This window comes from Piliocolobus tephrosceles, chromosome 10 (genome assembly GCF_002776525.5).
Source record: "Piliocolobus tephrosceles isolate RC106 chromosome 10, ASM277652v3, whole genome shotgun sequence".
Classification (NCBI taxonomy): Eukaryota; Metazoa; Chordata; class Mammalia; order Primates; family Cercopithecidae; genus Piliocolobus; species Piliocolobus tephrosceles.
In genome coordinates this window covers 19,351,351-19,368,192 of record NC_045443.1, presented here as the reverse complement: position 1 = coordinate 19,368,192, position 16,842 = coordinate 19,351,351, and the positions used below count along the sequence as shown (strand labels likewise).

Sequence of the window (16,842 nt, the reverse complement as noted above, 5' to 3'; positions counted from 1 at the left end):
GCAAATTAAGACTGCCTTATGACAGTTAAACCACAAAATCTACACTCCTTGTTGACTCATGAGACAAACATGAGTCTGGTTGTGGAAATGGCTGCAACAGGAAATTACAGTCTGATGCTATCAAAGATCTGAACCATATGATTAACTCCTTTTGTCTGTATTCAAGAGGAACTCAGTATGATTTTAGAGCTCTTGAAGTCTGACTGCACATGTCCGGTGTCCGGGTTGCAACTCTGTTCTTACTAGCTGTGTCTTCAGGCAAAGTACAGAACACTTCAAGTGCCTATGCTTACTCTTTGGTAAATGGGTATGATTGTGTCACCAAGATCAGAGGGTTCTTGTGAGAATGAGATGAGTTAATAAGTGGCTGGCACAGACCTTACTACCATCATAATTCTATCACATCAAGCAATCTTGGGTTAGAATCTGGCATCCCATGTCCACCTGGCCACTGAAAGAATGAGCTAGTTAACAGCATGTGTCTAGGTCACTTGACAGTTGTACTGCTCACTAATCACTTCCAGACTCTGTAAAGATCAAGCTGAGTGTCTGAATCTGCACAAAACTGCCAAGATCATGCCACTCTAGGAGGCCTCTCAGGAGCCAGCCAACCCTCCATATTCCAATAAATAAAAATATTTCTATCAGAAACTAGGTTTGGTAATGCTGTCAATGTTTATGATGTGTGGAAAAGATGTAGATCTACATACATATATCTGTAATCAACTACAGATGAAGATATCTAGAAAGTATGGAATATGGTCACTGAGGCAAAAAAAAAAAAAAAAAAAAAAAAAGGTGACTATCTTTCTTGGAGTAAACTTAACCCATCCATATATTTAGGTTAGATATAAACCATAGCTTCTAGACTGGAGGCAATATTAGAATTGGGAAAATTTACTAAGACAGACTATGTGCTTCTTTCTCCTGAAAAATAAAAGTTGGCCAGGGGTGGCAGCTCATGCCTGTAATCCTAGCAGTTTGGGAGGCCAAGGTGGGTGGATCACCTGAGATCAGGTGTTTGAGACCAGCCGGGCCAAAGTGGTGAAACCTGGTCTCTATGAAAAATAAAAAATAAAAATTAGCCGGGCGTGGTGGTGGGCATCTGTAATCCCAGCTACTCGGGAGGCTGAGGCAGAAGAATTGCTTGAACCTAGGAGGCAGAGGTTGGAGTGAGCTGAGATCGTGCCACTGCACTCCAGCCTGGGCGACAGAGTGAGACTCGATCTCAAAACAAGAACAACATAAATGCATAGAAAATTTACACTAAAAGCACATGTATCCTTGCTATTTGGGAAGGCAGGAGTTTTAACATTAAACATAAAATAACTGAAACGATTTTTAAAACATAATTACTGTAGTCTATCTAAAGCTATTATTATTACTGCCATCATGATTATTACCATTATTATTTGAGACAAGGTTTCTTGCTCTATAACCCAGCGGGGAGTGCAGTGATGTGATCATGGCTCACTGCAACCTCAGCTTTCTGGGTTCAAGTGATCCTTCCCTCTTAGCCTCCCAAGCAGCTGGGACTACAGGTACAAGCCACCACAACCAATATATTTTTAAATTTTGGGGGGGACGGGGTTTCACTGGTTGCCTAGGTTTATCTTGAACTCCTGGGCTCAAGCAATCCTCTTACCTTGGCCTTCTAAATTGCTGGGGTTACAAGCGTGAGCCACCATGCTCGGCCTAAAGCTATTATTTTAAATTAAAACTGTGGTGCATTTTTTTTTCTTTTTCCCCAAGATTTATCATTGAAAAAGTCATCAAAAAGACACATATGATGACTTTTCTCTAAATGGAATAAAGCTGACTCAGAAAAGTATGCTACGGTACCAAAAATAATGTAAAACTTGTGATCTAATTTTAAAAAGTGACACTTAACTTATTGCAGAAAATACACTGAGATATATAAAATGAAAATAATGGGCTTAGAGATGAAAATTATTCAGAGAACCCATATTATACTTAGATTTTCCTTTTTTCTTTTGGCCATCAATGATCTGCACACTAGGAGACTATGACATTGTAGTGAACAGGTGAAATACTTTATAAAGTCAGGGAAAATGAACTCTCAAGTTAAAAACTGGATGTTCTATTAGAGTGATATGCTCTAATAAATATTTTAAGTATTTGGGCCATACAGCAAAATGAATGCATTAGCTTAAAATCCAGCAAACAAAATCTCTCTATACTTACTTTCACTTTGAATGACTAAATCTAATGGGGTGGGATAAAAATTCCAACAACTAGGAGTAGAAGAAAACATGTAATTTCTATAGGATAATGGACGCTACGCTGGGCACACAGGTGATATTAATAAATCTTGTCTGAATAGATTACACTAACACAGACGGCTGAAAATTGTATAAGCACATAACCAGTGAACTGTCAGGTTGCCAAGACAAGTCAAATAACTGTCATCTTTGTTATCCCAAATTATGAGTAATTACTAGTTTTTAGAGTGGGAAATTTAATAAAATAAAGTAGAAACGTGCTGAAATTCGGAGAAAAGTATAATATACAATATTGAAATTATTTGGACATAAATATTTTAATTATTATACAGATTTCTGTATTCTAAACAATTCCCTAACAATTTTGCTTGGAAGTTAAAGTATTGAAGTTATATTTTTATTTTTTTTGAGAGGGTTTCACTCTGTTGCCTAGGCTGGAGTGCAATGGCACAGTCACAGCTCATAGCAGCCTCAACCTCCTGATTCAAGTGATCCTCATTCTTCAGCCTCCTGAGTATCAGGGACTACAGGAGTGTGGTACTATGCCTGGCTAATTTTTGTATTTTTGGTACAGATGGTGTTTCATCATGTTGCCCAGGCTGATCTCAAAGTCCTGGACTCAATTGATCCCTCAACCTCCCAAAGTGCTAGAATTATAGGTGTAAGCCACCATGTCAGCCTGAAGATTTTAAATGAATTATTTTCACCTACACATTTTCTCTTGTTATCAGTGCTAACCACCTCATCTTTATGCTACTCAGGTAATTTTTACACATGTAACTCCAAAAACAGATTTTCCTTCTATCCGCTCTCATCCTGGAATATGCATGTGGCAAAAGTGTTTTTTCTTAAAAATAGATGTCCTAGAGCTATATCCTAGACCCTCTTTTCTTCTCAGTTTTTCCCCAGCTCTAATTACTAGTGATTGGGTAACCTGATTTAGACTCGATATTTACAAAAATAGCACAAATACACAGCATCAACCTAAGTCTTTCAGCCAAACAGCCAAGACTTTTTTAAAATGCACACTAGAATAAGAAAAACAAAGGACTAGACATATATTGTAACAATCCCTAATTTCCTGAGAAGAGGGAAAAAAGGCTAAACTTGCACAATAGCATCTTTCTTATATAAGATATGTGTTGAGCTATCACTGGAAGAAAAATTAACTTGCATCATAATTTTTTCTTCAAATTACAGGAATATATATATATTTTAAAAAGCACATTATACTACTTGTATTTATGTAGTCTGAGAATCAGATTTCCTCTAACTAGATATATTGAAGAATATTAAAATGATTCATATCTTCACGCAGGGAAAAACACATGGGTCAATTTTAACAGCACTTATGTATATTATTCAAGGAATCTGAGTAGTGGAGTTTCAATATAAAAAAGGCACAATTCATCAAGAAGTGGATTTATTTGGAACCAATCTAAATGCTTGATAAACTATTTTCTGGAGACATTCACTACAAAACAAAAATTAATCAGAAATGTTGAAAAAATGAAACTATCAAAATTTCTTACTGTAATTTATTACACTTTAGAAATATCAACACACTACTATAGAAAAACACAACTTAACTTTATAAAAATAAACTCTCTTCTAAGATTTAGAATCTTAAAAACACTATCTCAAAGGATAAAAATCTGTGTAGCTTTAAGGTAACAATTAAAAACGTACTCACCGGAAATTAAAGGTAATTCTGTAAGAAGAAAGAACATTCAGTTTGAATGTTAGGATTCTGCATTCACCCCAGTACACTGATAGGTGAAAATGAATAAAGAAGAAAAAGAAGAAAAGTGGAATAAAAATGTAGGTGGTATTGCAAACTAACAAAATGTGTATTAATTTAATTCAGAACAGGAATTAATCCTTGCTTTCTGAGGGAAAAATGATTTCATACCATGACTATTAAAATGATATGTACTATGACAGTGAAATATTTGCAACGCATGGAATAAAATAGAAGTGGAAATAACCATCATTTTTTTCTACAAGCCTTTACCTTTTCACAGGTTCTGTCTGTACCAGGGCAGCATCTAACATGGCTTTCATCCACAACTCCATTTCCTTTCCTGTATCAGTGCAGAAATAATAGGTCCGCATGTTTGGATGGGCTGCCTGATTGAAAATGAGACGATCATTTTAAATAAAAATATAGGATTCTGTAAAAGAAAAAGAAAAAAAGATAAGTGATTCCTGACATAGAACATTGCTATCAAATTTCAGAGTAAGTGGACTTATCTTTTATATGAGATATGGAAATCAATCAAGAAAAATATAGTTATTAACTTGAAAAATATATATTAATTTCCCCCCCAACTTCACCCTTTTTTCTTTTAGTTGTGTGCACACTCTAAAATTAAAAAAAAAAAAAAAAAGTGCATGGAAAGGAAAGGAGGTGAGAAATGAAGTACTTAGTGGTGCCTCTTCCATCTCCACATTTCTAAAAATTTCCATTTACTGCAATTCGCACCTCTTTTTTTTTGAGACAGAGTCTCACTCTGTTGCCTAGGCTGGAGTGCAGTGGCACGATCTTGGCTCACTGCAACCTCTGCCTTCCTGGTTCAAGCAATTCTCCTGCCTCAGCATCCTAAGTAGCTGGGATTACAGGCATGTGCCACCATGCCCAATTAATTTTTGTATTTTAGTAGAGACGGGGTTTTGCCATGTTGGCCAGGCTGGTCTTGAACTTCTGACCTGAAGTGATTTGCCTGCCTCAGTCTCCCAAAGTGCTGGGATTACAGGTGTGAGCCACCATGCCCAGAATAAGAATATTTATTTAAGAATAAATATTTTTTATTCAAGAATATTCCCAGCAACCAGCAACAAAATTAATAGGAATGTACATATTATGGCATTTCCCTCCTGCGTTAGCAATTTCTTTAGGCGTCAAAAGGCACTGCTGTATTTTATAGAATCTTTTAAAGATACCTACACCCAAACACAAAAGATTTATAAATGATCCAAAATGGTGTTTCCTTTTTGAGCTGTTCCTTAATAAACTGCTCAAATGTTCTATGTTAAGATAATTAAAACCACCTACAAAGTGTTACTGGACTCTCTGAGTGGGGTTTTGGAAAAATAAAGACCACTGCCCCTGTGATCAATCTAAGGAACACTGGGGCTGGTGTCAAGATGATCCAGTTCCATCCATGACTGAAGACACTAAGAGTCCCCACCCACGCTCGCCATCAGTCAAATGGAAATATTTACTAGATGATGTCAAAGTACCCAGTCTAGCTTTAAGTTCCATGCTTGTGTTCAATAATTGTCTATAAAGTTTCTACTTACCATTCTGATAAGCACTTGCACCAATGTCAACAAACTTAGCAGTAAAGCAGCTCACACATTCAGAGGAAACAATACCACAGAAGAGAGAAAGTGAAACAGCAATTACTATTCTTGTTACAGATAAAATTAAAATTAAACCAAATAATCGCAAAGAAAATATACTTAACATGCATGGTCACTTATATTGCTATTTTAGCATTGTAGTATTTTTTTTTTTTTTTTTTTTGAGACGGAGTCTCGCTCTGTCACCCAGGCTGGAGTGCAGTGGCCGGATCTCAGCTCACTGCAAGCTCCGTCTCCCGGGTTCACGCCATTCTCCTGCCTCAGCCTCCCGAGTAGCTGGGACTGCAGGCGCCCGCCATCTCGCCCGGCTAGTTTTTTGTATTTTAGTAGAGACGGGGTTTCACCGTGTTAGCCAGGATAGTCTCGATCTCCTGACCTCGTGATCCGCCCGTCTCGGCCTCCCAAAGTGCTGGGATTACAGGCTTGAGCCACCGCGCCCGGCCGCATTGTAGTATTTTTTAAGAGTCTAAAAACGCAGAAGAAAGTCCTATAAATAGCACAAATTGATAAACATTTGCTAAACTGATAAGTAACAAAAAAATTTGAATTCATGGTCAAATAATAATGCTACTATCATGCACCTGTACATGTGTACTTCATAAAGTTATAATTTTAATTTTTCAAAGTGTTAGCCTTTGTTATAACATCATAAAATATTTAATTATGTTTCCCTGGTTTACACTGTTGATAAAAGTTTATTTTGATAAAGTTAATTTAAATATGAAAATACTCCCCTCTTATCCTCAGGTCTTTGCTCAAGTTACATCACCTTCTCACTGAGGATGTCTATCACACAACCCCTTAACCTCACCACTATACCTTTCCTGTTCATATCCGGCTAATTTTGTATTTTTCGTAGAGACGGGGTTTTTCCATGTTGGTCAAGTTGGTCTCGAACTCCTGACCTCAGGTGATCTACCCGCCTCAGTCTCCCAAAGTGCTGGGATTACAGGCATGAGCCACCGCACCTGGCTTTTTTTGGGGGGGCGGCGGGGGCGGGGGTGGGAGTGGGGAGGGAGTCTTGCTCTATCGCCTAGGCTGGAGTGCAATGGTACGATCTCGGCTCACTGCAACCTCCGCCTCCCAGGTTCAAGCGATTCTCCCACCTCAGCCTCTCCAGTAGCTAGGACTATAGGCAAGTGCCACAATGTCCGGTTAATTTTTGTATTCTTAGTAGAGATGAGGTTTCACCATGTTGGCCAGGCTGGTCTCAAACTCCTGACCTCAGTTGATCCTGACCTGCCTCAGCCTCCCAAAGTGCTGGGATTACAGGCATGAGCCAGTGCACCCAGCCTGCTAATGTAACATATTAATTAGCAAAAGCTGTAAATCAGCTGCAGTCCTCAGTATTCTTTAAAAGTGATGCGAATTTAAAATTGAATCAATTTTATAATGGTATAAACATTTTCATTGTTAACTAGCAGCAGTTCCCCCCTCTTTTCTCTTAAAATGAAATTTCTGCAAGAACCTTATAGTTCTTACTCTAAAACAGACTGAAAAACTAGGTGACCTCTGAAATTTATTTTAGCCATAATCATGAAGCAAAGAATGCAGAATGATTTTTGAAAACAAAAATCTCCAAAAATAGCACTGAAGACCTCTTACTTGAGAGTGATCCACAAACCAGTAATACCACAAAGATTGGTGGGTACTGTTAATCAGGGGGATCTCAGGTCTGCTTGAATTTAATAACAGCAGATTTCACATCTCAACTTCAGTGGTCTCTGTAAAGTACCTGATGATCATGATGTACTTAGACCCAAGAACATCTTTGCCATTATTCTCTAAGTTTTTCAATAAATGTACATATATGTACATTTACTAAAAAAATTGTTGTCTCTTATAGTACTCTTCCTCCAAATTTATTATTAATAATAATTATTATTAATACAGGGTCTCACTCTGTCACCCAGGCTGGACTACAGTGATGCAATCTTGGCTCACTGCAACCTCTGCCTCCCGGGCTCAAGCGATCCTCCCACCTCAGCTTTTTGTGTAGCTGGGACTACAGGCACACGCTACCGCACCTGGCTAATTTTTGTAATTTTAGTAGAGACGGGGTTTTACCATGTTGGCCAGGCTGGTCTTGAACTCCTGGGTTCAAGCTCTGTCTGACTCGGCCTCCTAAAGAGCTAGGATAACAGGCATGAGCCACTGTGCCCATCGGATTAATAATTTTTTTTTTGAGACAAGGTCTTACTGTGTTGCCCAGGCTGGACTGCAGTGGCGTGATCATGTCTCACTACAGCCTTGGCCTCCCAGGCCCAAGTGGTCCTGTTACCTTGGCCTCCTAAGTAGCTGGGACTAGCCACCACACACGGCTAGCATGGTTTTTGTTTGTTTGTTTTGTTTTAGAGACAGGGTCTCACTATGTTCCCCAGGCTCAACTCCTGGACTCGAGTGATCCTCCCACTTTGGTCTCCGAAAGTGCTGGAGTTACAGGTGTCAGCCACTGTGCCCAGACCTCAAATTTATTATTAAAAAATTCAAACATAGAGTAAGCTTGAAAGAATGTATAATAATCACCAGGACATCCATAATTATATTCATCAATTATTAGCATTCTGACATGTTCATTTTACATAAAACCATTTGAAAGCACAGACATGAAGACACTTGACCCCTAAATAGTTTAGCACGTGCTTCCTAGAGGGACATTCTTCTATACAACCATAAGACCATTAATTAGTATATTTTAAATACCAAAATCACTGTAACTAAGATAGCTTTTTGTAATAATCTATGACTCAATATCCATTTTTAACCAATGCAAGTTTTGAACACAGAATTAAAGACTGTATTATTTCCTTACCTTAAAAGCATATTTGCGATTAATGTGATCTTCAGAGGTAAGCAAAGCTATTTGAAAACTAGGTAACAGTATGCTTCCCAGGATACCCTCTTCTTTCTCATCTAAGAGATAATTTAACGTCTGATTAGAATTTTAAATGTTCTCATGAAGCAAAGTTTTTCAAGATCTATTTTTGCCAAATCAAAAGGTTCTTGTATGTAAACGAACTATATTCATGTTTAGGTAGGACTTTATAAGGTTTTAAATGAAAATATCAAGTAGCACAAGAATTTATACTTTGGTAGATATACTGCATTCTACAAATCCCCTTTACGTGTCATTCACTGAAAATATACTGGCATGTAAGTAATGGCATTAATCCACCCACATCTCTGATAGGATTTAAATGCTCAACCATTCTAACCCCAGACACATGGCTTTCTTGGTTACACCCTTTAGGCTTTGCTCAAAGGTCTCATCAATGAGGCCTTCCTTGACTACTGTATTTTAAAATGCTATTTATTTAACGTTTTCTCTGTTCCCCTTTGGAAATGTTAACATTTCCGACTCTCAATACCTCCGGCATCCTATATGTTTCAGCGATTTATTTGTTTATTATCTTTTTCTCCATGCTAGAATGTAAGTTCTATAAAGACACTTGGAATGACAGTAGATGCTCAAAAAATTTTGTTGAATAAATGAAGACACATGTGAATACATACTTAAACTATTCTATAAGAATTATATGCTTTTTAAAACATTTAACTTTGAAAGTTTGCTTTTACTATCATTCTGATACAGAATAGTGTGACTAAATTACAGGCCTACAAGGCAAGCACATAAAATATACCTACGAAAATGATAAACATTAATCTTGACACAGTACAGATTCACATGATTAACTTGCTGCTTGGGGGAAGAGATGTTTATGAAACTTGAAATATGTACTTCATTGTTACAGACCTATAAGACAAGTTAATAAAGCTGTGTCATCAGGCTAATAAACTCACCAGTGAGAAACCATAAATGGGAAATCTTTTTATTATGCTTGCTGTGTGTGCTTTTTTTTTTTTTTTCCTAATTATCAAAAACTTAACAAGGGATTTTATTTATTTCGCCCTCGTTTCCAGAGTATCTGGTGAAACATCCAAAAGGGAAAAAGTTATATTAAATGGAGGCTTTTTTTCAGTAGCTTTTCTCATAGCAATGGAACAAAATTTGGTTTTTACTATTCTGTGCTCATTTGGGTACAAATCACTAATGTGTAAAAGAATGAATGAAAGTATAGATTTAGTCCAAAAGGTTAAAAAGAGTTGGAAAGCAGTCATGAATTACAGAGAATGTGACAATTTAAAAGAATAAGTCAAACCCTAATTTTGAATCCAATTGTATGTTTTATGTTTATATAAAGGGTATAGTCAGAAACAGCACATGAAGTCATCTTTATTACAAAACCATTTTAACCAGATAATACATCCTTCTATGTCCCATAATAAAATAATCTTTCCTAAAGTTGCTTCAGAATAGACAGAGGCACTAAAGCACAGGGTGATTTCCCCAGATTACCTAAGGCTGTTTTCCTGTCCAACACTAACTAGTTGTGAAATCCTAGCCAAGTTATTGATGCTTAGTATCTGTTTTATGATCTATAAAATTGAGGATAATAAGACTTACCTCAAAAGATTGTTGAGGGTTAAATGAGTTAATACACATAAAAAACTATGCACAGAGGGTGAAGCATTAAATAAATATTGCCATTATTATATTAAAGATAGTGCATATAAAAAAATCTTCACCTTCTGTCAAATGACTGCCCTGAGTTCTTCAGCTTCTTAAACTGCTTCTAATCATGACATTCTTCTGTTTGGTTCTATATCAATCCTGACTGAAGCACTGTCCTAGTTTCTATCACCTAGAGAGCCTCATAGACTGACAAAGAGTGAGTACTGAGTAATGTTTGTAGAATGAAAGAACTCTCCACGGGGTCAGCCAAGGCCTTTCTGAGATTGCATGGCAGCCCATTTTCTTTTGTCTCTGCCATTTCCTTCCTTCACTTTGCCACAGCTGATGGTTTCAAGAACAACACTCTCCAAAAAGCTTTCTACATATTAATCTCCATCATGGAGTTTGCTTCCTAGGGAACACAACCTGGGACAGGAGCCAGGAGAATCTCAACATTTTACTGGATACAAGTGACATTTTAGATTCCCCATTTCTACTTAGTTTTAAAGATATTTGGGAATAAGACAAAAAAATACATGCAATTACAACTGGGTAAATATCACTAATTATCATTTATAACCTGGAATACTCCAACACTCAGTTAACTGGTCTTTTGGCTTCTAATTAAAATGCTAGAGTGATTCTCCTAAAATGTACTCCTGATCCTACTATTATTCTTGCACTCAACATAGAGTTCATTAGAATGACAAACAAATGCCCTCTGTGCCTTAATCTACCTTTTCATTTTTTTTCTTAAGAGATGAAATCTATGTTGCCCAGGTTGGTCTTGAACTTTTGGGCTCCAGTGATACTCTCTACTCATCCTCCTGAGTAGCTGGGACTACAGGCAGGTACCACTACACCTAGCTCGATCTATCTTTTAAACCTAACCCCTGGTGGGTCTTCTAGCAATATAAGTTCTATGCATAGTTTTACAAATATGCCAAGCATTCTCATTCATGCTTTGCATGTGATTTAGGTCCTTTACCCAGATCACTCTTCTTTCCTGATTGCTTTCTTGTATGGACCTGGCCAACACTCATTCAACATAACTGAGAACCTACTATGTTCCAGACTCCTTCAGCTAATCCGTGACTCCTTCAGCTAATCCGTGAGTTCCATAACGATAGGGGTTTATTGTGTTCATTTTTGCATCTTTACCTAATAAGGCATCTGTTGTATCAAAAAAGCTCACCGCTAGCTGCCACCTTCATCTAAGTCATTATCACCTCTATGTAGTAACTCCTAGCTAGTCTCTCTGCTCATATCCTTCAACTTTACAATCCATCCTTCAATAGCAGCTTGAGTGAGCTTTTAAAAATGTAAACCAAAGTGTATCATTCTTATGTTAAGAACATTCAATTGTTTCCTTATGACATCTGTAGTAGAATCCAAACTCCAATAGACTCCTACATGGTGTGATCTCTATTTCTCTATCCTTTCCTATTGCTAGCTGCCTCCAGCTCAGCAGACGGGTTTCTCCCTGTTCTTTCCACAATTCAAGCACTTTCTTACCTTACAGCCTTTGCACTATTCTCTCTCTTCACCTGGAACACTCCACACCTCTGGCTCCTCCTTGTCATTTAGATCTTCCTATCTAAAAGACCTACCCAGAGTACGGATCCATAGAGATCTTTCCCTTACGCTCACTGTTCATATTATAACCTTACTTTCCTAAAAAGCACTTATGGTCTTGCTTAATCATATGAGCTTATTTACTGTCTCCCTGATCTCTCTGGAATGTAAGATTCACGAGAGCTTTCTCATACCTTGTTTTGGCAGCACCTGGAATGAAGCAGGTCCTGCTCAATAAATATTTAATATCTGTCGAATGAATTAAGTTCTATGGTAAGTTTAGTCAATAGACTGACTACAGAAAAGAGCAGTCAAAGTGCTCTCTTTATAACAATGGGCTCACTATATGCCTAATATGTGGCAAAGAACAGTGGGAACTTGGGCTTTCATCTGGTATTGGTTGCTAACCTATTGTTTAAAAAAATAGCAAATCAGTTATTTTTCTCTGTCTTAATTTCCGTATCTGTAAAACATGGACTGATTTCCAAAAAATTCTGATAGCACACTTTGTATGTCAGTAGACTAGATGCTTTGAGAAATGGAGAAGAAATGAATGGGGCCACTGCCCTCAGCATTTGAGAGAAGAGAGGATATCTGAGTGGCGGCAAAAACTTGCGATCAAGAGAATAGAAACTAACAGTGTCAGCTATGGAGTCAGAGTGCCTGAGTTTAAATCCTGCCTGTGCCACTTGCAAGTTGTGAGACCTGAGGTAAGCACTTTGTATATCAGTTTCCCCTTGTGTGCAATGAACATAAGATTCCCCACATTATCAGGTAGCTGTGAGGGTTAGATGAAATAGATCATCTATATAACTTGCTCAGCACAGTACTCAACAAATTGTAAATATGCAAAAATATATTCAGGCTATTATGATCATCTCACTAAAATCTGATTATTTTAATTTAAAACCTAACATTTCTTATTGACAAAATAGTAAAAATATATAATATCATATACTTCTTTCCAACAGTCTGCATAGCAGTCATCTTAAATGAGTTAAATGATATTTCTCTTGTTTCTACAGCTTCTTCTTTTTTATATTCCTCCTGTCTGGGAAACTACTAAAATTAATAAATACATTGCATATAAAATGCAGGTGGTTATAAGGAATCTCAGACTCAGCATGGCTTTTCTTTTTTCCAACTTCTATTATAGGTTCAGGGGTACATATGTGGATTTGTTACAAAGACAAATTGCTTGATGCTGAGGTCTGGAGTACAAATGAATCAGTCTCCCAGACAGCACAGTACCGAATTGGTACTATGGTCAGCCCTCCCCTCTCTTGTGTTCCCCAGTGTCTACTGTTCTCATCTTTACATCCATCAGCATGGCTTCTGATTCACTTTTACATTTTTCAAATATGATCAAAAGCTTTCCTATTATACTAAAAGTGATGAGTCCCACCTTTCCCTGAGCAACAACAATAGCAAATTACAAGGAATTCAGTGGGTTTTTTTTTTTTTTTTTTGCAAATTAACATCAACAAATTCTTGGCTGGGCATGGTGGCTCACGCCTGTAAGCCCAGCACTTTGGGAGGCCAAGGCGGGTGGATCATTTAAGGTCAGGAGTCTGAGAGCAGCCTGGACAACATGGTGAAACCCCGTCTCTACTAAAAATACACACAAAAAAATTAGCTGAATGTGGTGGCGCGTGCCTGTAATCCCAGCTACTTGGGAGGCTGAGGCACAATAATCACTTGAACCTGGGAGGTGGAGGCTGCAGTGAGCCGAGATTGCACCACTGTACTCCAGCCCAGGCAACAGAGCACGATTCTGTCTCAAAAACAAAACAAAACAAAACAAAAAAAAAACCCAACAAATTCTTATATTAGAAATTTAAAATATCAGAAATAGTAAACATTTCTTGTTATAAGTAGTCCATAAATATACTGAAAAAGACGAAAAGAGAAATTATAAGCTTAAGGATAATGTCTGAAATACAACTCCTAACTTTCTGAAAGAATGGGAAAACCCCTAAGGAAAATTGTAGAGTAAGCTTAGCATTTAACTAAAGATAATACCACAATTGCAGCCTAAGGAACATCTCTAGGACAAAATGCAATTTTATAGGGTTGGTTAATTCTGACTCAGCAGTAATTCTCAACTACAGTTTTCAGATGGAAATGATTTAGTAATTCCAAATGTTGAAGGTTACTATGTATTATAATGCCTCAATACACAACTATAAATTTTGCCACAGGTCTTTTGTGTAGTCAAAAAATGTAAAATCAGTTCTAAAACTCTGTTATATCTTTTAAGCTATACTTCTCAAGAAAAGTCATAAATTATTAATTATGGGTTGACAATCTAATTCTTTCATGATGGTTTACAACCAAAGTTTAAAGTAGAGAAGAAGGAGAGATTATCCAGATTCATGATTTTATACTATAGCTAAGGCAGATTTCTCTGGAGAGCACCACCTAGGTATGCCTTTCATTGGCAGTAAAAAACTTTGTATTATCTTGTAGTATCTAAGAGATCCATGTGGCATATGAAAGAACTCTGGACTTTTATTTTACTAACCAGAGAAAGGATCAGTGTTTATTAAAGAAAAGTTCAAAATGAAAGTATTTCTTTGTATTTTATTGTTTTCACTTGCCGTTACATAACAGTAGTCCCTAATATTCTAGTATCATTTGCTGGAGAGCAGAATTGGGTGCCTGATGGACCCATAAGCTAGATCTGACAAAACTGACATGTGAAAAGAACCTCCTCAAACTAAGGATTGTGTCTATTAAACACCGAATTCAAGAGTAGCATTATAGAGCAAAGATTCGGGAAGCCGACCAAACACGGTCTGAAGCACCATATTTATTCTATCATAACCTCAAAACTCAGAATGGTATGTCAAAGAATAAAAAATCTGTTTGACATTATTTGTTAATAAAATAGCATGCAGAGTTACAATACTTTTTTTTAAAAAAGTATCTGGTACTTATATTACATATCAATTACAAAATAATACACTAAGACAGTAGGATAAACTTACCTCTATAATAAAAGAGGCAAAGGTCAGAAAGCACAAACCAGCGTTTCTTCCACAATTTCATGCCAGTACTGTCCTGGATTAAATCAGCATATTTAAGGATTATTTCTCAAACAATAAAAACTCACATGCTATGCATTTATTTATTTATTTTTATTTTTTTGAGACAGAGTTTTGCTCTTGTTGCCTAGGCTGGAGTGCAATGGTGTAACCTCAGCTCACTGCAACCTCTGCCTCCTGGGTTCAAGCGATTCTCCTGTCTCAGTCTCCAGAGTAGCTGGGGTTACATGCACCTGCCACCACGCCAGGTTAATTTTTTTGTATTTTTAGTAGAGACGGGGTTTTACCATATTGGTCAGGCTGGTCTCTAACTCCTGACTCAGGCGATCCACCCGCCTTGGTCTCCCAAAGTGCTGGGATTATAGGCCTGAGCCACTGTTCCTGGACTTGTGCATTTATTTAAAGTAAACTTTTAAAACAAGGTATGTTTGAGACATGTGTAATATAACCTAACTAAAAGGCCAATTAAAATTTTGGAGGTAGTTTTCTAGGGCCTTAAGATATTCCCAACTAGACTGGTCTCTGAAAATACCATTATGCAAAGGGAATATATTAAGGCAATTTGATTTGGCTTCATATTTGTAAGTAATTTGAAATTCACTCTTCTCAACACAAACATCTGCTAGGATAAGAATAATGTAACCATGCAGCAGTGCGTGCATTCTGGTAAACCAGATTTAATAAATATGTTAATCTTCAACAAGAAGAAAAATATGTGAATTGAAATTATTCCAAAGGTAATGCAATTTAAAATGACTGTGAATAAAGAAACCTTAATATACAAATACGTTTCATAAACATTTTTTTTTCCTTACGTCTATAGTTTGGGATTTGCTCATCACGCAAAAAAGAAAGACTATTTGGCAGCTATTTCTAAGTAATTTAGTTCATTAAAATATCAGGCTCAAATAAAATTAGAATTTTAATAAAAATTACTTTCCCATATGCAATGTAGCAAAATTGGAAGTAAAAATTAAACAGATACCAAAAAAAAAAAAAAAGAGAGAGAGGCCAGGTTGGGTGTGCATTGATCAGAAATAAATTTATTTCTAGCTGTGAGCAATGACTTTAAAATTACAGAAATTAACATGGGTGAAATCTTTCAAAACAAAAGATTTGACCTTAAAGTTCACAGCTATACCAAAAAAGAGACCAAAAAAAAAAAAATGGTAAATGTTATCTTTTTTTTTCCTTGAGACAGCCTCACACTGTCACCCAGGATGGCGTGTAGAGACACAATCTCAGCTCACTGCAACCTCCACTTCCCGGATTCAAGTGATTCTCATGCCTCAGCCTCCCGAGTAGCTAGGATTACGGGCGTGCACCACCACAGCTGGCTAATTTTTGCATTTTTGGTAGAGACAGGGTTTCTCCATGTTGGCCAGGCTGGTCTTGAACTCCTGTGCTAAGGTGGTCCACCCACCTCGGCCTCTCAAAGTGTTGGAATAACAGGCATGAGCCACCACACCCAGCCATCTTCAATTTCTTAATTATATTCTTTCTTTAGTACGGTTAAGGGACACTGTAAACAAAAATGTGTCACACACGTATTACAAAATAAACACTTTTTTTTGGAGACAGGGTCTTGCTGTGTCACCCAGGCTGGAGCGCAGTGGCATGATCATACCTCACTGCAAGCTCAAATTCTGGGCTCAAGCGATCCTTAAGCGATCCTCCCACCTCAGCCTCCGGAGTAGCTGGGACTACAAGTGCGCACCACCACCACCACACCAGGTTAATCTTTGTTTTTGTTTTGTTTTTTTTTTAAAGTAGAGATGAGGTCTCACTATGTTGCCCAAGCTGATCTTGAACTTCCAGGCTCAAGTGATTCTCTGGCCTCGACCTCCCAAAGTGCTGGGATTACAGGTGTGAACCACTGTGTTTGGCCCAAAATAAACACTTGTTAGAGAAGCTACTTGATAATACTTTTGCAATGCTAAATTAACCAAGGGATCAAGAAATAAGAACAAGAGCTATTTTAAATAAGGAATGCCATTAGGCTATTAGGCTCAATTTTGCACTAAAATAGTTGATCATAATTTGGACTTATTAGAAAGGCTAGCTGGAAAATATGGAGAAAATTTTCTCTTAGAAACTG

The 16,842-nt window shown here is 37.2% G+C and overlaps 1 protein-coding gene across 7 annotated transcripts in view; it reads right to left on the bottom strand.

Moving 5' to 3' along the window:
• PLEKHA5 (pleckstrin homology domain containing A5) overlaps window positions 1-16,842 on the bottom strand; it is a 258,282-nt gene that overhangs the window by 104,594 nt on the left and 136,846 nt on the right. For all 7 annotated transcript variants that reach the window (XM_023226165.2, XM_023226158.2, XM_023226159.2 and 4 more), the window contains 3 exons: window positions 14,688-14,760; window positions 8,422-8,522; window positions 4,258-4,373 (listed from right to left, as the gene is read on the bottom strand). In XM_023226165.2, the coding sequence (XP_023081933.1) occupies window positions 4,258-4,373; window positions 8,422-8,522; window positions 14,688-14,760 (290 nt within the window). The remainder of the gene's footprint in view (window positions 1-4,257; window positions 4,374-8,421; window positions 8,523-14,687; window positions 14,761-16,842) is intronic.